This window comes from Sylvia atricapilla, chromosome 3 (genome assembly GCF_009819655.1).
Source record: "Sylvia atricapilla isolate bSylAtr1 chromosome 3, bSylAtr1.pri, whole genome shotgun sequence".
In the NCBI taxonomy this organism is placed as follows: domain Eukaryota; kingdom Metazoa; phylum Chordata; class Aves; order Passeriformes; family Sylviidae; genus Sylvia; species Sylvia atricapilla.
In genome coordinates, this window is record NC_089142.1 from 71,720,926 (window position 1) to 71,745,452 (window position 24,527).

General features: G+C 38.6%; 1 protein-coding gene across 1 annotated transcript; it reads right to left on the reverse strand.

The window, feature by feature from the left end:
* Positions 1 to 1,695: 1,695 nt before the first annotated feature.
* On the reverse strand, positions 1,696 to 24,527 carry ABCB10 (ATP binding cassette subfamily B member 10). Its single transcript, XM_066315739.1, has 13 exons — positions 24,173 to 24,527; positions 16,630 to 16,830; positions 16,075 to 16,277; positions 14,287 to 14,421; positions 12,752 to 12,898; positions 11,862 to 11,997; positions 9,331 to 9,426; positions 6,652 to 6,861; positions 6,309 to 6,388; positions 4,382 to 4,562; positions 4,096 to 4,139; positions 3,032 to 3,066; positions 1,696 to 2,425 (listed from the first exon to the last, which is right to left on the reverse strand). Exons 1-13 carry the CDS (start codon positions 24,510 to 24,512, stop codon positions 2,134 to 2,136), a joined length of 2,100 nt encoding a protein of 699 aa, XP_066171836.1. The 5' UTR covers positions 24,513 to 24,527; the 3' UTR covers positions 1,696 to 2,133.

The following is a 24,527-nucleotide window of genomic DNA, read 5'->3' on the forward strand; positions in this document are numbered from 1 at the left end:
AGTAATATAGTATCCTTCTATATAGCCTTCTTTATACATATGATGCTAAATCATCATGTTACTGTCACTTCACCAGGAAAAACAAACTAAACCAAACAAGGAAATGCACACACAAACAAGCAAACACAGAAACATCTGGAAGAAAATTCAAGCTGACATCCATATTTCCCAACGTTCACGATTGGTGACATCCAAATTATTTTAAAAACTGAAAGCTCCTCTTCACAGCTCTTTCCTAAAATATTTAAAATGATGCAGCATGAACGGTTATTGTTTTGCTGACTGAACCCTATCTATAGGCAGCTACACTTCCTCAGGGAATTAGTCGGCTTCCTTCTGCTGTCTCAGCTCTGTGACAGCTCCATCTTCAGGAGAGAGATACAACTGAATGTTCACATCTCATTTTTGACACAGAAATAATTTGTACTGATACCAATTAGAGACTTAACCTGTTCTTGACTGTCCATAAATATACCAAGGAGTTTTTTTAATGGTTCTAACTAGAATAAAATCTGCTAACCGCTGTGTTATGACAAACATTTGCCTTTTGGTGGACTAGAGCTTTTGTGTAGCTTCTCACACTTCTCTGTGGGCTGCAATACCTGCCAGGACAACTAATGAATAAAAGATATGAAACATTCAGTTCAGTTGCAAGTAATTCTGTAACCCGTGTAAATGCAGGAATAAAGGAGATCGTTGGATCTCATGTAAGGAGCAATGACATGAGTGAGGATTAAAGATGCAAACCTCTCTAAATACATTAATTAGTAGTTTCAAAGTTTCAACTTTGAAACTAAACATTGGCTCATGAGTATTTTTTGATATCCTTAGTACAACATATGCTTCTAGGCAAATTTTATCTGAAGTTAAAATCACATCTGGATGTAATTTTATTTTCATTCTCTAATATTCTGACTGTATTTCACAAGGTGTCATTAATGGGATTTATGCATAACCTTTTAAGCTTCCCAGCACTTGGTATTTCAGCTGTTGCAAATAAGGTCTTCCAGCAACAAGTTTTTCAGTCATAGATGAGTTTTAATGTGACCTGGGAAGTTTCTAGCTTTTTTAAATCTCCTTGTGAGGTTTTGCATCTTCAGAGATTCTACTGAAAGACACTCTTCAATCAGAAACATGAGGCAAACTCTTCACTGCCAAACATATCCCCCTGCAGTTATTCAAATTAATGTAATGCTGCTATTTTACTAGTTGTCCTTGAGAAGGCCATTTACTAGTTTTTTCTAATAAAGTAGTTAGGCAAAAGTCATGATTTCTATCACTGAAATTTTAATTAACAATACAAAACTTACTTTGCCTGTAAAAAAGGACGAAAACATATATGGGAGGGCATGTTCTTTCAGATGTCATTTTAGAAAAGAAGTGAAACTAAAGAAATGGGAAAATAGAAAAGGGAAGAAAATGCATCCAAATTTTAGATTTTCCTATGTGATTTCATACAGTAATACACTTCCTTTGTCCTTATGTAAAGTCAGTTTTATGTTTGGTTGCCTTTTTTTCCGTTGGGTGGGTTGTTTTATTAAAGAACTTTCCTCCAACTCATGCTTTCATACTCTCTAACATGTTTTAATATGTAATTCTCTACAGGAACTGTAGATGGGGATCGTAGTGAAGTTCAGAACACATGATGATCACATTTCAGAACAAATGGTAACTGGAAGGACAGTGCAGTGGAAGTCAGACAGAACTTTCAGAGTGTATTAGTGCCAGGCATTTTTGAATTCCAGCATTTTAAGACTACTGACAAGCACAAAACACTAAAGTTCCTTGGAAAGAGAGAGACAATGATATGAAAATGAAGATTGTAATTTAATTACTTTAAAATACTGAACATACTAGAGAATGGAGCACATCTTCATACAGTGCATTACAGCAAACAAGATTTTAGGCAGTCTCAAAGTAACACAAGGAGAAAAATCTATGCACTGAAATTATCTCAGTGTGAGAGAGATTTTTAAAAGTTACAATAGTTATTAAAAAGCTTTCAATAAAAAGTTTAAACACATTTAAGTTTCAAAAGAATATTTTGTACATTTTGGAAAAATATAACATTTACTTTACATAACTGAAACATAAGTTATAGTCTTTGTAAATTTCCATTATTCATACATTGTCTCATACATTTTCTTTTAATATATCCTTTTCTCTGGATTGTAAATCTAATGCAAAAGCATCACTATTCTGAAGAAAAGCTTGTTTCTGCATTAGTTTCCTGAAAAGTCCATTTGGATTTGCTAGTAGTTCCTCATGTTTCCCACATTCAAGAATTTTGCCTTGGCCAAGGACTGCAACAAAATCAGCATTTTGAATGGTAGACAGACGATGAGCGATGATTAGGACTGTCCTCCCTTCCATCAGCCGGTCCAGAGCTTCTTGCACTAGATACTCATTTTCAGCATCCAAAGCACTAGTAACAAATGGGGTGGGCATGGGAGAGAGGAGGATATTTGTTATTGTAAGACAGGTTGGTTTTGTATGCATGAGGCTTATTTTGCAAAAACTGCAAACTCTCTCTATTTGTGGTGAAGACGAACTGCTAGAACTGCAGGAAAGTTTTGTGAACATGCTCAGTGCTCACATCCAAGTAACAGGCATTACATTCTCATATGGGAAAATAAGCATGGAAAAACAACACCAAATTAAGTCAGTGGGGAAAAAAAACCAGGTACACTGCAGAATAATCCCACCTTTTACACTAGGATCTAAGTTTAAACTAAAGATACAAAAAAGCCTAAAGTAGATGTTTCAAAATCATGTTACATATTATGAATTTAACTCCATGAAAAATCACAGTGTACCAGCTATCCTTTCTGCTTTGCATAAACAGCTTTTATTATAGGTCTCCTAACCAAGTCCCACATTCTAGAAGGCACATTCTTTTTTGTGAGTAGAAAGTAATAAGCGGCTAGATAATGTATAACGGCATGGAGAAAAAGAAAGAAGAGAGAGCAATTCCCAAATCTGAGTTTTACAGGTACATAATTTCTAACTTTCTATTTCTTTTTCTTCTTACCTTGTTGCTTCATCTAACAGAAGAATTTTAGGATTCTGAAAAAGAAAGTAAAATTTGTTATAATAACAACTAAACAAGATCTGAATATTTATAGCAGTAGAGAAAGTAACTCAAACTTCCCTGATAAAGTTGAAAGTAAAAGCTTTAAACTCTATCTGGGACAGATGGGACTCCATTGCACCCCCAGCTATCCCAGTATATCAACTACTCATTTACTTTTTAAAACTCTTACTTCCTTAAAATAAAGTCTTTAATCCCATGAACCATATAAAATGCATGGCTTGAAATACAATCAGCTTTTCAGCATTTGTGGTAAAAGAGAACTGGTATAATAGAATTCCTATTAATCTAGCAGAACTGGGCATGACAGGATGATACAGACACCTGTGTGGCTTACCATGAATGTAAACTGTGTTCAGCAAAGACCAAAACTGCCAGCTGAGCATCAGCACCAAACTGCCTCCCTGCAAGGCCCAGTGGCTGTCCCTGAACCAAACTCTCTGTTGTTTTCATCCTCAGAAGACCCCTCAAATTTGTGCAGCACAGAACCTGCCCCGAAACTAGAACCATACTAATCTTCAAAGAAAAACATGACACTACATTGTGCCTGAAATATCACCATGTCCCAAATTCAGGCCACCTCCCCTCAAAGCTAATACATGGCTTCTGAAGTACTAGTAAACTGCAACCCAAAGAAAAAAACCCATGAATGAGAGAGATCTGAACACAGACGTGTCATATATGCACTTAATAGCACCACATTCTTAAAGTCTTCCTTCATCCTTGACCTCATCTTATGGAAGTGGGCCATTACACAACAATTTAACATCAGTCCTGGCAAGAACTATCAAAAAACCCATGGCTGAAAGATAGGAAGAAGCACTGACATTAAGTAAATTGTCATTAGTTAAGCCACTCAGCCCTTTCAAACTTCATTAACAAAAAAGATAGTTTTCCCTTTTTAAAATATTTTCTTACCTCTCCCATTGAAATACCTCCTCCTTGTTAATCCTTCCTGCCTCCCCCCAAGAAGCAGTAAAATAGTTGTTTGGGTGCTGCCTTACCTTGAGCAGAGCTCGAGCAATTGCAATTCGTTGCTTCTGTCCACCTGGGGGAAAAGAATCAGGAAATTGAAACAGGAAAACAGATGTCAGGTAATTTTAACTGAATGTCTGGGCTGAGCAGAATTAGGCCCATGTACTTTAGTGGGGAATGGAGGTGAAGGGTGGATTTTTTTAATACTTATGGCAGGCTACTGCTTGGAGAAAACAGTGGTAACAAAAAAATGATGGAATTTTTACATCAATGAATAGCATCAAGATTTTTTAAATAAGCAGCATAAAGACGTACCTGAAAGCAAAATGCCTTTTTCTCCAACTACAGTGTCAAACCCTTGTGGAAAATTTCTGATAAAGCTAGCAGCATTAGCTATTTCAGCAACTTTCTGAATCTCCTCTGCAGTCACAGTAGAAGGATCCTCTGCACCATAGGCAATATTTTCAGCAATAGAACAGGAGAAGAGAATTGGTTCCTAAAAAATACAAACACATAACTAGTATGGTAGATCTGTAATTGTATGCATGTATTATCCATTATGTCAGATAACATAAATCCCACTTACAAGACCCCACTTACAATATCATCCAAACAAAGAATATGTAAGCTAGAGTTAATTGAATTAAAGACTAATAAAAACCCTCCTCCCCTAACACCAAAAATGACAGTGAAAACCAATTAAAAATTAAGTTGCTTTTTTAACGGGCAAAACATAACTCTCAACTCCTAGTATTTTAGGAAGAGTTTAGGTAGAGCTATACATTCAGACATCAAAAGCCTTTCCTTTGTACTTTGCCACGTATCATCATAATGGAAGGGATGGAGCGCCTGTCCTGTGAGGGAAGGCTGAGAGAGATGGGGCTGTTCAGCCTGGAGAAGAAGAGGCTCCAGAGAGACCTGATTGTGGTGTTTCAGGACTTAAAGGGGGGCTCTAAGAAAGATGGAAACAGACTTTTTAGCAGGGCCTGTTGTGATAGGACAAGGGATGATGGTTTTAAACTAAAAGAGGGGCAGTTTAGATTAGAGAAGGAAGACTTTCTTATAATGCAGGTGCTGAAACACTGGAAGAGATTTCCCAGAGAGATGGTGGATGCCCCAGCCTTGGAAACATTCTAGAGTCATTCTAGGGTCATTCAAGGATGGGGCTGTGAGCAACCGACCTAGTTGAAGAGGTCTCTCCTTGATGCAGGGGGATTGGATTAGATGACATTTAAAGGTCCCTTCCAACCCAAACTATTCAATGATTTGCAACAATGATGATTCCTTTCTTAATCTCTTCATAGATTTTATGGCATTACATGCATTTAATTTGTATTGAAGCTTGCAACAGAAAACTGTGAAATAGGACAAGTGATGTGTAATGGGAAAATGTCTGAAACAAGGTAAGTGAGCACGGTTTAAAAAGTAGAGTCATGTCCTTTGAATGCTAATATTGACCTCCTGCTGGTAATTTAAACAAAATAGATTCTTTCAAAAGAAAAGTGCTAATGTGCCAACAGGAAAATAATTTTTTCACAAAATATTTTGGTGGCATTATTACGTAAAGAAGTTGTTTTGAAATGCAACAAATATGTGGTTACTCTTATGCTTTTAACCAGAACATCAGCCTAACTGTTAATTGCACTGTGAAGTATCTGGGGAGATGAGGGAATGAACATTTTAATTGATGAAATAATTTATTTTTAAGACACCACTGACTTCCAGAGTCTGGAGGTTGCTATGAAAATGGCACTATAAAAGTAAGTGCCAACTGTACTGTATTTTTATGCTTTCGTAATGGAATCATGTTTTCCTGGAAACTACTCAGAACACAGACGGTCAGCTTTTTAAATGGTAGTGTAAAATAGATTGTGTGACTTCCATCAATACAAAAGGTAATTAAGTGTAATGATTTTTGTTACTTTGTTCAGCAAATTATAGCAAGCATTAAATTGGTCATATCTACACAATTTACAGCATCTTACCTTCCAGTCTCCACATGCACACTTTTCTTCTAAACTAACATTTTGGATCTCTGTGATTGTGTAAAAACAGACTACAGGATACTGGAACTAGCTCTAAATACTTATTTTTAGAGCAAAGCATGTGCAGCAGCAGTTATGGTGAGATGGAAGGATTTCACCGAGAAGCAAGATGATGTCTTTTTAAAAAGAAGGAAAGTGAGGAAAAGCTAGTTGATCACAAAATTATTTCATCCACTTGGATTTTTTTTCTTCCTTACCTGACTTACTGTTCCAATCTTTGTCCTGAACCACAGTGGATTTAACTGACGGATATCAAAGCCATCAACGGTGATAGTACCTTAAGTTAGGAAACAATGAAGTCAAGTGTGTTTGACACATACTGAAAAGAGTGGGAAGGAACAGCTGAGACTGACAACCCCGGAGAATCAAACACTGTATTGGTAGATCAGAAATCCAAAGCTTTGCAGGCACCACCACAAGGCAACCATACACCCCAGAAAGAAACATGGACCTCAAGCACAGGAACCCCAACTGTTTATAAGGTTTATCTGAGATGCAAAGCACTAATTGTTGCAAGTGAGAGCAACAAACAAATCATACCTGAGATAGGATCATACAGCCTCAGGAGAAGGGACACAATCGTTGATTTCCCTGTACCACTTGGGCCAACAAGAGCCATAACAGAGCCAGCTGGAATGGAAAGGCTGAAATCTTTGAAAATTGATGTTTCTGGACGTGTTGGATATGCAAATTCAACATCTTTGAATTCCAAAGCACCTCTGAATACATCTTTGCCTAATGTGATTCCCTCTATATAACAAAGAATAAAATACAGAAATGTGAACTCAAACAAAAATTAGCTCAGTGCTCCTAGAACTTGTTTTACAGACACTCAATAGAAATATCTATCTCTCCATTCAATCTATGCAAGCCACAATTCAGGAGCACAGTGGTTATGTTTCAGCCATGAGAGAATCAGTGTGGTATACCAATCATTCCTGAATGCAATTTCAGGTTGCTCACCAGCACTGAACCTGTAGGCTACCTACAGCAAGAGGGAGAATTTGCATCTTGCTAATACCTAACCACTAACAACAATCACTTCCCATAGAATTATCTGAATTAGTGAACATACCATAAACAATTTAATCTTTGTCCATTAGGACCAATGAAATAAAAAGGCATTGGAGAAGGCCAAAGTCCCGTTACCATAGAACACAAAAAGATAAACATTGCAAATCATTCATTGCCCTTTCACCGAGCCACAAAAGTCACCTGAAGCACCCTTCTCTGAACAAGAGCAGCTCCTGTCACTGGAATAAAGCTGCTGCTAGGTTTGTTGCACTAACAGACAATTTTTAATTTTATTTTCTCCTTTCAGTGGAAAGCATATTTAATAAATTCGAATACCAATCAGAGGCCTAACTCTTAGGCAACAGTTAGTTCACTGAAATAAAAATTTCAGTTTGTGAAATTTTCCATGAATGAAACCACCATGAATTGTGAATGAACCACCACCAAAGTTAAATAAAACCAGCTTCTTTCTGGAGCACAGCATTTGACTTAAACAAGTATCTGAATATCATTACTAGAAAAAGCTGATAAATAAGTTAAGACAAAGAAACAAAATTGCTTCAAGCCCTGTTAAAACCCAGTTACACATATCCATACAAAGCAAATTAATTGGACTGTGGGGCTGCATTCCCGAAAGACAAAGTTCCCACAGACTTTGTGAAAACTGGCAGTACTAGAGCAGTACCCGAGTCATGTTTGTTTGTGCTAGAGAAGCACAGCTTAAACTCTTAATTCTTTTCAGATGCACCACACAAGTAACTCCCAGCCAGACACAGCACATGGTAGCTGGTGCCAATATTTGGTTAAACAGTAACTGTGGGTAGGAAACAAAGACACCCATCAGGAAGAATCAAGATTTCACTAGCTCTGCTCTTTTTTTCCCAGGTTTCCATTTCTTCTCCAGTCTTTTAGTTTAATGATAGTAGCACTGGAATAGAAAAGGCAAGAGCATACAATTCCAGATTCCTTCCTTGACTTTAACCTATGGACATACACATCGTAATGTTTCTACAACAGCCTGTAAACCTCCTTTTGGGAAAAGAAATGTATTTGCTAAATCCTGTGTTAGCAGCATAACCCTTATTATTACCACAGTAGCAAGTAATTACTAATCTTAAGTCTCAGTTCCAGTTATTGCACAGTCTATCCATGGCCCAATACACTGAATCTACTGCAATACAGGAAGTCTGCTACCACAAGTCCTTCCTCTATATATCACTGTAAATATATCTAAAAGCTACATACTTGTCTCTTGTTTGGGTTCTAGACACAAGAAAAAATACATTATTATTTGTTCTGGAGATATTTGTTGTCACCAGCAACAACCAGAGTTCTGCAAAAATTAACTCTTGCCCCCAAATAAGGAAGAAATGTGGGAGTATTACTGTAAGGAGAAAGGTGCAAACCACTCAAAAACCAACAGCTGCTGTAGCTGCACATCCACACTATCCCAAGAAGCAGAAGTCCTCCTATCAGCCCTACACTTTACTTGCTTTTATTCCCCAGTCATGCCTCAGTCTCTGATTCCTATGGCAGAACAACTCAAAAATTCAGTTTAGTATGTGTTGCTGCAAGTCCTCAAACTCTGTTTGCAAGCTACGACTCAAATCAACTTATCTTACTATGGGCTGATTTTCACTGGCTCAGTATGAAATGTTTAAGCTTGCAATACTCTTTATGAAAACCACCTGGTTTTGAAAGCTTCTCAGACCATTTCTTAGTCATTAGAGATAAGCACGGTAAACCTTTCAGTGGAAATGTGAGATACAGACATCTCAGAGCTCCTCTCTCCTCTCCTTTTTCTTCTTTCCACTCTTTTCACTCTAAAGCTTCACTCCAAAGAGGAAGTAGTGATGACATTCCAATCCAAGAAAATTCCAAAAAGCTAGAAATAACCATGACCTCATTCACATAAATTAGAAAGTAATATGATTTAAAATCATATTCTGAATTAAATAAATAAAAAATAATTAAACCAAAAGTAATTAAATATGCCAAACTTTTGTCTTCTAAAGTTTTTTATTAAAGGATTTTTTCATCATCTGTTTCATACTTAGGTAAAGTCAGAAGGATGATAACTATATCTAGTTTCTTTGAAGAGAATGTAAGTCAGTACTACCTTTAAGTGTTACACACACCCTTCTAAAGTATTGCTGACCCATAAGAGAAAATCAACCTTTAAATAGTAACAGACCAAGAACCCACCATTAAATGGAAGTTGAGGCTTCCTTTCCATAAGTTCCCAAAGACGTCCACCAGCACCTAGTCCTTTCATTAGCTCAGAATAAAAGGAACTTAGACCTAAAAAAAAAAAAAAAAAAAAAAAAAAAAAAGCAGAAGAGTATTATGCATCCAGATGCAATGGAAGACACAGAAGAGATAAAATTAGCACTATACTTTTCAGCAGCAACATTGAAGGATCAGACGTGTAGTTTTATTCCAACAAACCGTTAAACATGTTAAATCCTATCCAGTCTCCTTTGAACAATGCCAATAACCCTTATTCATTCTTAATATATCTGTAAAACAAATCACTCTGAAGAAAAGAAAATGTTAATACACTTCAGCTTATGTATGCCCTTTTTCATCCACCTGTGAGGAAGAACAACATCCAACTTTAGGAAAATGGCTTTGCACTCAACCAGATACATTCCCAAATCATTCAGTAGAACTGAGCATTGTGAATGCTCTTCTCTGTCAGATAGGTTTACACTAATACAGGAGAAGCTGACCGAGTCAGCCACAGCAGAGAAAGGGCACAAAACCTAAGGCTGAAGTGATGCTTGAGAAGGTGTGTGGAGAGTGGACAGTGGAAAGAAATGTGTCTCCCATGCAAGAGTACTTCAAACAGTACTGGAGAAAGCAAAAGCTAAGCACAAGGCCTGCACATAGTACTGGGTCCCAGCTCTTCACAGCTATTTGAATCATCTTGAAGGTAGCTTGGCTGAAGGGCTTTCCAGCTGACATAAATACAGAAACCAACACAGGACTAAAAATGGAGCAGTACATAGATACAAAATGCCCAATTCCTTAAATTTTTGTGTGCCTTTCAAAAGAAAGAAATCGATTTCTTTGAATTCATGATCTTTGAATTCCAACAGAATAAACATACTTACGCTGTAAAGTGCTTATAGTGTTAAGAGTTATTTCAGCAGGGCAGAAAAACTAAGGTGCATATAAAAATATACATATCTAAATATATTTATATAATGGATTTAGTGGTTTATTTTTGCAGAGCAAGAAGCTCAGCTCAAGGTCACAAGTCTGTAAGTGTAGGCAGGGTGTTTCATCATGCTGCTGCTGAGGACTATCTGAAAGTTTGCAACACTAACTATGGTGAGAAGCTGTCTGCTTGGGAAAAAAGAGCCAAAGCATCACATCCTAGAGCAGAGCATGGCAGGGGAAGGCATAAGCCTCACAGAGCAACTTCAAACTCAAACACTGAGGTTTGCAAATTCACAACCACTCCTAAAAAAACATTATATAATACAGGCTGCAAATACAAATTAGAAAATGCTTTTCTTTTTCATAACCCGTGTTCCATGTTTGGAAGAAAACACGGCAAACTTACAACAAAGAGGGGCTAAGTCAGATCATGCAGTGAACTTCCCAGTTGTTGCATTGACTCCTATATGTATTGATGACATGCACAGAGCAGACTTAGCACTTACAAGATTTATATGTCTTGTAGGCATCTAGGAAGACAGGCCTCCTGCAGCAAGATACCTCTGCTTCAGAGCCCCCATGAGAATGAGCTCTGTGCAGAACTACATTCTACAATAATCTGAACTAGAATTTAAAAATATGTTTTTATAGCAAATAAAAGTTAATTCAATGGTATTTTTAGCAGTGCTTCTAATCTTTTTTTTTATTTAATAATAGTTTGTTCCTTGTTTTCAAAGTGTCAGGTATCTCTCCATTGACCAAACTTCAACGATTGAAGCAGAGAAGAAATGGGGCTGGTAGTTGGAATGGGTGCCACTGGAATTTTGATATACAGGGAAGCAGGTTTGTTAAATTTTGCCCTCAAGCACATCTTTGTGCTCCCTGTGATATCAGGCCTAGTCTTAAAAAAGAAAAATACAGGCAAGCTGCATCGCCCTCCTAGTCTATCAGGAGTAACAGGCTCATTTTAAAGAAGGCGGCTTCCAGTAAGTTGTAGAGCTTCTGAGCAACTTATCTTCCTTTTTTCCTGTATGCAGCCATGAAGACAGCTCTGTCAAAAAGATGAACAGCTTGTTGCTGGGCCAGAAGATTACAGAGTGTGAGCTTCCAGGAGGAGTCAGTGAGAAAGGAAAGCCAGAAGGTTAGCACCAAGTGCAGTATTCTGCTGGCACTTTGTTTACTCTTCCAGCTGAGGACACTCTATACTGAATTACAGCTAAATGTTACATGCCTTTCTAAATAGAGTATGCTTAACACAGACCCACATATTTTATTGCTTTACACAATACAGCAAGTATCTTAATTTAGACCTGAAGAAAATTAAAGTAATATATACTGTCACATGTGCAAATTGAAAAAAAAGACCTTTCTTTTGGGGAAAAAGAAGGCTTATATTAAGTTATAGATTATTATTTTCATTATCTCTTCAGAAAAAAGTAATTATGATTTCTTGAGAAGTTCATTTGGAAGCCTTTTTAAGAAAGTCAGATTTTTTAAGAGCTTCTTCCCTCCCACCCCTATCATGACTGTAATGCTTTGAAGTGAAGAAAATGTAATTTTTCATTCCATACCTCCAATGCTTATGCCAACCCAGAAAGCATACATTAGGAAAGATGAGAGTTCACCAACTGTCATGTAGGCACTGCCCATTAGTAATCCTCCTTTGTATAACACTGAGAGGACAATTAAGTTCCCAGAAAGGCCAGTCTAAGAAAAAAGGAAGAGGTAGATTATGTCACATACGTCTTGAATTTCATCCTCTAAACTGTTGTTTCAGAACTTTCTTTGTAATGAAAAGAACTCTCACACTGTAGGTATCTAGGCTTTTGAAGGACTGCAAATTCAACAATTCTAACACAGAGTCAGCCAACAGCCAGCCAGACATCCAGTGGCACTGTGCTATCCAACAAGTGCTCAAAAAGCAAGCAACTCTTTTTTTGCCTTTTTTTTTTCCCCAAGGTGGAAAGGAACACTAAACATTATTCTCAACCATCATTACCAAGGAAGAATTGTTCGTCTGCAGTTATGTTCCAGTTTTAGAGTTCAATTAGACAAACAGTTATGGAAAAATCCAAAGCTCCCTCCCCTACCTGTGCACTCCCCACCTTCCTATGCATTGATGCTCCTCTCACCAGGGAGCCAAAACTGTAACTGCTCAGGGTAGGAGAAGGTTTCCACTGGTTTAATTCCTTGAATAGAAAGTGCAGCCTCAGATAAGCAGTCCCCAGCTATGGGGTGTGGTGCAGAAATAGAGCTTTAAAGTGACTTTATCATACCATTTTATCTTGAGATGCAGTTTCACAGCAATTTAGACTGATTTAAGTCCAGTCTTCCCACAGTTTTATGTAGGTTCAATTTATTCTCAATCATTTACTTGCAGATTTTTAAGTATTGTCGGGAGTTTTAAAATAATTGACACTTTGCATAACATGGTTGGCTTATTTTCATTAAATCTACTTACAGCTCCGAAGAAGCCTGCCCGAGCTAGTGCCTCTTTTTTAGCCAGCTGTAGCACATAATCCACTTTATTTGTATACTTCTCCATTTCAGCCACTTCTTGCCCAAAAGCTCGAACTGTTCTGATGTTTCCGATCCGCTCTTCAGCTAACTGCATTGAAGTAAAGCACAAAACAGAACCACAGAGACACACAATTTGAAATTCTCACATTACAGAACACCTGAAGTTAAACCTATATCACTTCACTCATCTACATGTCTTTGGATAGCACTGGAAAATTTCTCATGCCTTCCTCTCCCCACCTCAACCCCCTTTTTTAAAAATTCTATTAAGTTAAAAGCAAACTGCATGCCCAGGCAGTTAAAAAAAAAAAAAAAAAACACCTCAAGATTGTTTTAAGTGCTAGCAGAGACAGAAAAATATAAAAGTAGGGTGAAAAAGTTTGGTGTGAACAACACTCATAGGGAAGTTACTATTCACAATATGCAGTAACAACGTGGGAAGGGAAAAAATAAAGAATATTCTGTTCCATACTCAGTCATGCAAAAAAGCCTGCAGTTATTTCCTAAAACAATTCCACTTATTTGATCAAAGCAATGCTGGGGATCAATTTAGCCCAACTACTAATGTCTCATTTCAACTCAGTGTTTTAACTTCTAAACAGCAAAGTATTAATTCTAAAATACCTCAATTGTAACTAGTTACACTAAGTTGTTAATGGACATTGTGATGGTCTTAGAAAAAAAAAACTTCCACTTTTATAAATAAAAGTGTGATACAAAAATATAATCTCCTTCTTCCATCTCCCATTCAACCTGAAAATTAGAATGGAACACAACAATTGCTTGTTCATATGAAGTCCCACACCTGGCTTACAAAGGCATGAGCTTCCCACCAACACAGTCTGAAGATGACAAACAGAAGAGGGCTAATCTTCCTTTTGCACAGTTCTACAAAGGACATCCCAAGTCTGTAACAGCTGACAACTGTTACTATTTAAACTAGAATTTTCCTAATTATATTTCTATGATTTATAATGTTTCCCCACCCTAAGCCTTTAAGGAAAATGTTTAAAAAACAGGACCCATAAACATTTAAGAGCTGACAGCAATGCATCAGGGATGCATTTCAGGGACAGACTTGCTAGCAAAGAAGCATTCATCTAGAATGCTCCTGATAGCTTCAAGCTCAAATCCAAGGAAAGTGGTTTTCAAATCCATGTACCAACTTACACAGGACTCCATAGGCTGATTTTTTTTATGCTCTCACAAAGGTAAAGGCTAAGCTCCTTATCATTTCTTACATTTCCAAAGTCTCAAGACCTAATATCTCTGTAGTATATTGTTATGGACAAAGGAAGCATGGTTGTTTTTGAGACCTGTGAATAAGTGTTACTGACATTTACCTTTCACACTACTCAGGTGCAAAACTACAGTGTCAGAACTAATAGTACAATTGTCTTCAAGAGATCTGTAAGATCTTTAGAGATATTAACCTAAATACATTAAAGCAACTTTAAAGTTAACTAGAAAGGTTACCTGTGTTGCTTCTGCAAGAGAGTCTTGAGTCATTTTAGTCAGCTTTCGCAAGTATCTGCCATAAATCACAGCCAGGACAGCCAAGGGTGGCACAACGCTCAGAACAAACGCAGCAAGGCTAGGGGAAACAAAAAACTAGAAGAAAAAGGTATTGTCAGAGTTTAGCATTCGGATTAAAAATAATCCCTGGACTACTGAAGTGCAACTTCCCTAGCTACTTTTCTAAAACTAGTAGGGATTTAGTGCTGCCATGCTTTCATTTCTCATGTTTTAATTGTTTCCCAGGCAAAATATCCATTCTTCCACAGCATTTGGGAGGTTAGAACAAAGGACTATAAACAAAGCTGTCTGGATTTAATTTCTAGCTTTCTTGCTGGCTCACTGTGTGGTCTTAGTCAAGCATCCTAACCTGCCAGTGAACAGGCCTACCAGGAAATCTCTGGGGATGCTGAAAGATATAAGCTATTACACAGTTTCTAAAGCGCTTTCACAACTATTAAATAGATGGCGTAATACAGAAACTCTGAGAAATATCATACAGTACTTCTGGGTAACTGAGGAACAAACAGATGGAGTCACCAGTACTCCCTAGCACCCACAAATGGGCGGAACAGGGTATTTAATTTATTGCTGCAAAACTTATTGCTTGTAATGATCATCATGAAAACACCTAAAGAGATTCTCTTCATAAGATTTACTGACACTAGACCTAATGTGTTTTAATTTCAACTTGGTTTCTGTATTGAAAAAAACAAAGATCTCCAGAAAGATTCAAAATCAACATAATTGACAGGCTTTATACTTATTTCATAATAATATCTTCCTTCTTTTCTTGGCAAGCTTTTATAGTCCACCCTTTACAACCATCTCATGGCAGTATTTTGGAGCAGAATGCATTTTATAAAGTTATCTCATTTTATCTATGGTAAGATAAAACCTTAGACTCCCTTCATAAGAGAGTACAGAAAGCCATTCTTATCACCAGTCCTTATGAGTGACAAAAGAGTAAAGCTTTGAAGCTTCAGAGAGGAAACTCTTAACAGATTCTAATAATGACAATATTGGATACTTATTTTTATGAGGAGACTATTTGCTGTCTGTTTTTAACACCAGGTAGGCATCAGAAATTACTACACCTTCATTTGAGATAATTGCAAGCAATGCACAAGTAAAAAAAATTAATGCCACCAAAAAAAAAAACCCTCAAGAGAAGTCAGATGTTCATGTAATCCAACTGACCACCAAGGAATATTAACAGATGCCCTGAACTGAAGTCTTCATTAACAAGGTTCCTACATAAACATATTCTTTATTGACAGACTAAAGCAGAAAGACTAATGCTTGTAAAAGTCCTCAGCATTAATTAGACATGCAGTGCTGCCTTTGCTCACCTAGGCTTTAACCAGAATCAACCAACTTTAATGATTTTCTGTCAGGCCCTTCATACTATATTTTACCTACAACCATGGGAATGTTACCACTGGTTTTAGTGTCTTTGGTAAGAATGGAATTCAATGATTTACCTACTACATTTTGCATGATAACTTTGGGTAGCAACAGGAGTTAATGTCAATCCATCATCCTCCAAATTTTGCCTGTGAGTAAACATCAAGTGGCTGGCTACAGGCACATCACCTATTGCAATAATCTCTGCATCTGCTGTAGATTACCAATGAAATACGCTTGTACCCAAGATGACACAGTTGTTCCTGGACTGGCTCACACTCACCTATAGAACTGAAACAAACGTGAAACTACAAGTGTCAAGCAAGTAAGAGACCACCATACCATCATTCCAACTCCCACAGATGCTTGTGCTACTGCCCGGAGCCCATCTGAAAGGTTTTCAGTCACTGAGCGGCCCAAAAGGGCTGTATCTGAAGATAAGCGGTTTATCAGCTCTCCTGTTCTGGTCTTGTCAAAGAAAGCAGTTTCTTGCTTCACAATAGAGGAGAACATGGTTGCTCTCAAACGTTTCACAATTCTTTGTCCTGTCAAAAACATAAGTTAGTCAAGCATGACACCAGAGACTTTGCACAGACAGAAACAATATAAAAATCACAGGACTGCACAGCACTGAACGAGGTGCATTACAGGGAAGAGAGTCTGGTAAGATGTGTTAGATGGGATCTTTAAGATCTCACCTAACAGCAATTAAAAATGAGCAATCATTCCAGCACACTTAGCTTTGCACTATTAGTTTATCTTTCCTCTGGTTAAAAAAAGCTACCAATTCCAAAATCATCTCTTGGCTATTGCAAAGAACTTGTTTAAGATCATTAGATATCCTGACTCTATGAAAAACAAGATGACTCTCAGTACCACTTTTGCTTCTGTTTTTACCTGCAGTCTGCATGAGGTAGACACGAGTAGCATTAGCAGCACCACCACATAAAAAGATTCCGCTCAGCAAGGCACACAGGCTGGTCAGGCTGTCAGTGAAATCCTCACTGGGATTTGTATAAATAATGTCAATAACTTTCCCCATAAAGAAAGGGGCTGACATCGTAATGACACTGGAAACTGCCAGAAAGCCAACAGCAGCTGCAAATCAACAAGAAAAAGGAAAGTTATTCTGAACTTAGAAGATCGTTAATACTACAAATGAAATGATTTTTCACTTGAAACTTCCATTAAGCTTGCAAGTGCCAATTGAAATAATCAGCACTCTTTTATACCCAGTTCTGAATGGAGTATTTTAAGCCACTGTATAAATTAACACAGGCAAGGCACATTTTAAGACTCTAAAAAGCTTCTGCATAAGTCACAGTCCTGGAATCACTTCTCTTGTCTAATCTTCAACAGCACCATTCAAAAAGGTTAACTTTGCACAGGTGTTACCCTTAGAGAGTATTAACAGTTACCAAATTCTCACACAAAATCCTTCAACTCCTGTTTGGTTTGGATTTTATTATTCATGCTTGTCACTGTATGGAAGCTTCCATTTGTCTGTTTTTGAGGTAACTGAAATGGACTGAAACAAAGATCTGATCTGAGAACCATGTAGCCATGCAATTTTATTGGGAAAAAACCCCCCAAACAACCAGAAACAACAACAAAAAAACCCCAAATTTCATTTCTTTTTGATTGATAAATTTTATAAACATTCATTTGGTTTTACTCTTTACTATTGTTGGTCTAAAAAAGAAATAGTGTAAGTCTTAATCAGAAGTACATTTGCTGATGAGCAGAGCTCTTGAATTCTAATTGCAGGACCACCCATGGAACAGCCTGTGTAGCTTCTTGAAGGTGTATTACAAAGTATGAAAATCACGTTGGACCACAACTTAGCCTTTTGAACTTAAACCTGCAAAAAAATTTCTTGAGCCAAGAACACAGTTTAATTCTAAAAAGGCAAGCCAAGCTTGGAAGGCTGAGAGCTAGAAAAATCCACATCTTAATTGAAAACTGGACAAACTTGATATGAAAACCACCGAACCACAACAAACAATTACATTTATATAGCATCATTTTCCAAGAAGCAACCACACACTTCAAGCAACCATTCATAGGATTGCTGCAAAACTACTAGCAAATAATGCCTTTGAAGACAAAAATATACAGTGCTGAAAGTCCTGAAGTTTAGTTTCATTCTACTGAGCTTCTTGTATCACTTCTATGACAAAGACAACAGCCAGCCTCCCTATTGCACAATGCTGTAAGCAGTATTTTTAACACCTGATACAGATGGTTTGATGCCTTTACCACCTTCACACACGTGTGGAAAGCTTTCTTTCAGTTTTTACTTGAAGTGCAGATACAGCTGTGTACTTATAAGGAAGAATTCAGAATACAAAAAATGCATAGCTGCAGCCTTGTGCTTCTTAGTCAAGATTTGTTTGCAGTCTTTCCCTTGTGTTACAGTCAGGCCAACAAGTGTGTGAAAGATACAGGATTTGGATCTTTAACTTGAAGGTATAGAAACTGTAAGAAACCAGAGGATAAAGTGAAACACTTTCTGGTGCAAACTTATTGATCTATGCCATAGGCATCTCTCATAAGGATATTACATATTAGCTAAAAATTCATGGATGACCTTACTAACAGGCTGGCAGCACTGGCGTATTCAAGCTGTGAAGCAGCAGGGAAAAATCCAACAAAATCCAGGTTATATCCTGTCAGGAAGAGCTGGTTGGTCTCCAAGGCAGCTGGAGATGGACAAAAGCACTGATTATGAGCACAGTACTGCATGGCAGCTCAGTCTCCATTAGTCCAGACAATTTCTTAGTTATGGATGGAACAGTACATATTGAACTGCTGATGTAAATATTCACAGAAGGAAGAGGACTGTATAGCTAAACCCCCCACATGTTTCTGTCCAGTGGCTTGAATTCATCTTCAGCTCTTCTTCAATCAAACTGCATGGGTTTCACCGTAATTACTCCCAACAGCCTTAACTGAATGAAGAGCAGATACTAGTACCTAAAGCAAACTGAAAAATACTGAACTAAGCAACACACATATCTTTATTAATTTAATCACAAATCACATGCAAAATAAGGTGCCCTAATTGAAACTCTCATGTTAATTATACCAGCAGACCAACTAGAAAATAGCACAGTTGCCAAGTGGCTGCCCTTTTTTGTTTCTTTTAAAATGCTGACTAGTTGACAAAATAGGAACCAGCAAACACTTATTGCATTGCCTCCTTCAAAGGAGCTGTCATGGTGATAACTGGCTAAGGGAGGAGCTCGATGTGTTCAGCAACCAGATATGAAGACACTTCAGTGACACTGAAGGTTGCTGCTGATAGAAAAAAAAAAAAAGGTCAGAGTAAACTCTATAGTATTAGGTTCACATGGCTTACTCTGTTACTCAGAAAATTACATCAAACAAAGCTTCCAAAACACACCCGTTTATTTTTTACAGTAATTTTTTTTGTAGGTTATGAGATGACAATACAGAAAATGTGAGGCAGATCAGGACTTCAAAGTGGCAACAAGAGCAATGACAAGGAAAGCTGGCTGCAGCAGCAGTTGAGCAACCCTCTTGGAAACACTATAGGCAAACATTTTGCTTGTCTGCTTGCACAGAAATCCAGATTGCTGCACAAAGTGATGCCTTTATCACTATTAAGATCAACACAGTCTCTGTTAAGGCTAACATGGGCTTGCTTCTTGACAGCAAACCTGCAACTTCCTTGGAGGACAAGGCTGCCAACTGATAAACACGATATTTACAAGCAATAACTAGGCAGAGCCATCAGAAACCTCTCTTCAGAATGCAGACAAAGTGACTCCAAAGAGTCATAAATTAATTTTCTACACATACAAACACCAAGACAGTGAATGCTTCTAGTTTTGCTAGTTCCTACCAGAGCACCTTTCTCATCCAGTATAGTATGTGGAAGTGTATGAAGACAGAATACTCGCAAGCCTGTTTGGTGAGGGGCTATTTTTAAGACAAATACATAAGGATTTTAAATTAGGTGAATTAAACCAATACAAGCCAATCAGGGATGAAAGGCAGAAAAATGAGGTATTGATGAGAGCTGGCAGTGCACAGTAACCCAGCAACACGTCACAGTAGCTGGTTTTTACTATTCCATAAGCTATGAGTGTTACCTCCTGAAATCTTTTAGGTATTGTACTGGTCTCATTTGAATATGGGAGGCTGATGAGTCAGAAGCAAAGCTTTAAATTTTTGAGAAACATCCTTCTACCAGTAACAATGAATTTGTTTGAAATCTGTACTTTACCAGTTATCTGTGCAGTTTTATTTAATATGTGGGAAATTTTTAAGCTTAACACTAGCGTTCCACAAAGGCATGTGGAGTGATGAATAAAACCTACCACATTACCATGTTCATTCAGGAAAATTGGGCTCTTCAGTTATTTTTTTATTGGTCTAAGATGCACTGGTAAATTTTATATTTGTTGGTCAAATGAAGTTCATTTTCTTTTGGTGGACCCTGGTCCACAATATTTTGAGGTATCAACCCTGCAGAGAGTCAGCTCAGCAAATACTACAAGATAAAAATCTTCTTCCAGAGTACACTGTGAGCACTTCTGTATAGTTCTAGGTTAGGTATGAGTGGTGTGATTTCCTGTTTTAAATTCATACATGACATCCGAACATCTATTATTATGCAAGAGCCTTTTAGAACTACCCTCCTTACATTGTTAAGAGCAACTGTGTTACTGTGCTTAGAAAAAAAAAAAAAAAAAAAAGTTCACAAAATGCAAGAAAGTAACAGAATAACTCTAAGTTTAGAGGAGAGAGTATGGCTTCTTTTTATCGGGCATTTAACAGTAAAACATTTAACTTGTTCATATTTACTTTGTATAGAAGACAGTCTTTATGTCAGACCAACCTAGCTATGACTCCTTCTATCTCCACAGTTCACACAAATAATGCAGCAACAACATTCCCCAAGGAAATGAAGGTCTAAGCACCTAACTGATCACAGTGATAAGCAGCTACTGTTTCTGCAATATCTTATTTAAGTAGCTTCGTTAACAGCTCACCACCAGTTTAAAATAAACAACGGCCACCAATTAGGCACAGAAAAACCAACTTTCACTTTTGTGATAAAGCTACAAGGCTGCTTGGACATTTGTGAGTTTCATAGCAAACATCGAAAAAATCAGAACACTAGTGGGAGAAACAGCAAAAAGCACCTAGCCTGTATTTTATTGGTGCACTGCACATGAGAAAACACTCAGTAAGTTACCTCTACATATATATACATATAGGAATTATGATTTTAAAACCACAAGAATTGCCTTCCAAAAAAATCAGTGCACCTGGTGTAATTTTAAAGTAAAATGAAATCCAATTAGGAATAAGGCAGTGCTCGCTCTTTTGACTTAACTGAAATTTTAATCCATAGGAAAGCAGCTATTACAAACTTGCAAAAAATTATCAAATAAAACTTAGGAAATAACATTTCTTGAATGCCCTAAAGAAGACCTATGTACAAAACAAACCTTCCCACTCAGTGCACAGAAAGTTTTATGGAGGGAAAGGGCACACTTTGTTATGGGCTTAAAAATTTCAGAGTTCCTTGTGCTTACTTTACAATTCAATACAGCTATTGTTTCCTTCGAGTGTGGTTTGGATAAAGTGCAACAGACAGATTCTCACGGGGAGAAACAAGGAGGCAGGGGGATACAAAAGGGACCATTTTGCAAAGACATTTTTGTGGTCTCTCACACACAAAGAGCAGGATTTAATAATTCCAACTATGGCCCTGTCCTCTTCCCCAGGAACTGAATTTAACTGAAGATGCAGGTTTATCTTACCTGACTACACCAGATCAGCTAAAGAATTCCTACAACTACTTCTCTCATTTGTTAAACCTGGGAGGTATTACGGGATTTACAAATTCCTAATCACTACACAAAACTATGGTCACTAACAGAGTGGATTCCCACCATAGTACTTGGGCTTCTTTTTACCACTCAACTGCAAACAACAAAATTTAACACACATGTCCCGTTTAAAATATATTCATATATTCATAGCTCTACTCCGCTGTAGAAGTAACTGGACACTGAAGACATTACATTGATACTTAAAAAAAAAAAAAAAAAAAAAAAAAAGTATGACATTTGATACGTTTATTTTCATTCCCAGGAGCCTCCAGAGGGTCAGAAGCTCCTTCTGCAAGAGGTCAAGAGGTGCAGACGGGAAGTATGGGCCAGAGCACACAGCTTCCTCCTGAGCCATTGGATGGTGAAGAGGTCCTCCACAGAGCAAGATGGGACCTTCTCCTGTGGTACCCATCACAAGTGGAGTGGGTCACCTTCATCTCTGTACCTGCACCTCATCAGCTGACACCACTTCCCCAGCACACCAAGATGGGTGAAGCTAGTCTTGCTCAATTTCCTCATGAATCATCCTCTGTTCCCACTGTCCTCACTGTCCCATAACTGGGAATTTCAACTCCCAGCTGCAAGGAGCAGACAGACCCCCACGACTCCTGTGCCATGTGGAATGTCACAAAAGATGGCACAGCACTCCATACTGGTACTCCTACACTCCTATGGTACCAGCCACTGGTTCTGTAAAATATAAAAAATCTGGAAGAACTCAACCTTCCTGCAGAACTAAACAGCACCTGTAGACCTCTGAAGAGATCTCACAGCATTTGCTTAACGGTTATATGGACTTGAAGAGGAAATTAAATGTTTTACCCTTGGTTCACACAGTGAAACCACTAACCTTCCTCTTTTTTTGAATGAGGCAAACCCAGACATACTAGGTTTTTAAGGACTAGTTTCTCAGTACAAAGCTGCAACAGGAAGAAAATGCAACACATTTTAACATATTTTAGCTACAATGGGTAGATGCAATTTCTCTAGAACCACCTACAATGCATTTTACCCGTATTTGTTATCCCTGCACTCTCTAATGACCAAAAGCATTTTCTCTGTTAGCTTTTCCATCACCCTACATAATTACAACTTAACTACAACTTTCCCCTTAAGCAGGGTGTCAATAAAAAAGAACCTTACATAAATTCACTCCTCTCCCAGAATGAAGACTGACTGAACACTGAAAAGCAGTTATTACATGTCCATATTTTTTCCATCCTCATGACTAGACGTCATCAAGTTGCTGTGTTAGGGGTTTTTTAACTTTAATTCAGGCCATTTTGTTATCTCAAAAGACAAAACAGCATGTAACTGGGTTTTAGTAAGTGTGATAGCTGATTACTTAGATAAAACTATCAGCAGACTGCACAGATTAAGGATACCTCGTTCTATTTCAAAACACAATTACAACCAACCATACCCTGCCTGTGATAAACAAGCCGGCAGTGAGCGCCCAGTAAAGTGAACTAAATTAAATTTTCAGTTATTTAGAAGCCTTGGGTCCTAAAAGTCAGCCTTAAAATAACTGATTTATTTACTTGATTAAATTTAAATGGGAAAACCACAGACTTTTAAAACTTCATTGTAAAACCAGCAGGTAGTCTAAAATCTATAAACATTCATTTGGATCCAAATTATGTTGGCTATATAATACCAACATGTAATGAAACTCAGTAAATACCCACTGTGAATAAAATCTTGTGCAAAGTGTTTGGTGTTCCACAAACCACCTCTTCATATGACTAGCTATCTCACCTCTCCTCTCAACCACCATTTACCCATTCCACGAGAAGTACCTAAATTTTTACAGAGGACTACAGGCCTCTCACCCATGAGACAGTGCACATGCTGTCTGCCAATAAAGAAGCCTTAAAAAACCCAAAGCATGTAATAACTTGACGTTGTTTTCTTATCAACAGCTATTATCATACTAACTCATAAGAAGAAGAAGCAATGTCAAGAAAAGTTCGTTTATAATCTGTTGAAAATATCAATGCTAAGGGTGTAATTTATACAACCATGGCGTTTTGGTTTCACCACACAGGCACTAAAAGATAAACAATTTTCAAAACACCTTACTAAAGTTTTAAGAAAAAAAAAATATTGGGGGAGAGAATTCCAATTTACTTTCAAAATATAAAAGCACCAGGTTCCCCTTTTTACTTAATTTCCTGTAGACTTGGGCCCAAATTTATTCCAGGCAGATTGTGAAGCCAGCGCCGAACACGCACAGAGGCATTAAAAAAGGAAACCGAGTTCTGTCAACTTCCAAAACTTTTACCTTCCCTTCAAAAACCAACCGCTCAAGAGATGGGAAAGTGAGAAGAAGGGGGAGAATGTATGTGTTTAGCTTTTCACACGTTTGGAAGGCTCGCTTCAAGATTCCGCGCTGTGCTGGGATGTGCCAGCAGGGCCGGTTCTCCAGGGAAACACGACCTTCTCCTCCGCCCCGGCGGCGGCCGCTCTGGGGGCGCACCCGGCCGCGCACCCCGGCCCCGGCAGCCCCTCCGGGCGGGGCTCCCGCCGCCCCCTCCCGCTCCGGCAAAGCCCCGGGGCGGCCCCGGTACCTGTCAGTCTCCAGCGCTCGGGGTGCGCCAGGGCCAGCAGCCTCCGAGCCTCGAAGCGCCGCGGAGCGCCCGCAGCCCCCCGCGGCGGCTCCGCGCCCGCCGCGGTGCTCAGGGAGCGCGGGGCGCCGCCCGCCGCCGCCGCCGCGGCGGGGAGGAGGCAGCGGCGGTAGCACGGGGAGCCCGGCAGCAGCGGCGGCGGCGGCGGCGGGGGCTGCGCCCCGCACCTGCCGGGCGGGCGCGGCGGAGCGCGGAGCCCGGCGGCCGCCCGAGCCCAGGGGGGCGGCGCCGCCCGGCGCAGCAGCGGCAGCAGCCAGGGCAGGCGCGGCGCGTAGCCCGCCATGCGGCCGGCTCGGCA

Excerpts from the sequence above, each read along its gene's own strand:
- ABCB10 (XM_066315739.1), bottom strand. The coding sequence starts at position 24,512 with ATGGCGGGCTACGCGCCGCGCCTGCCCTGGCTGCTGCCGCTGCTGCGC. Across the intron at positions 16,278-16,629 it reads CTACCTCATGCAGACTGCAG|GACAAAGAATTGTGAAACGT; the intron begins GTAAAAACAGAA and ends TGTTTTTGACAG. Across the intron at positions 12,899-14,286 it reads CTCTTGCAGAAGCAACACAG|TTAGCTGAAGAGCGGATCGG; the intron begins GTAACCTTTCTA and ends ACTTCAATGCAG.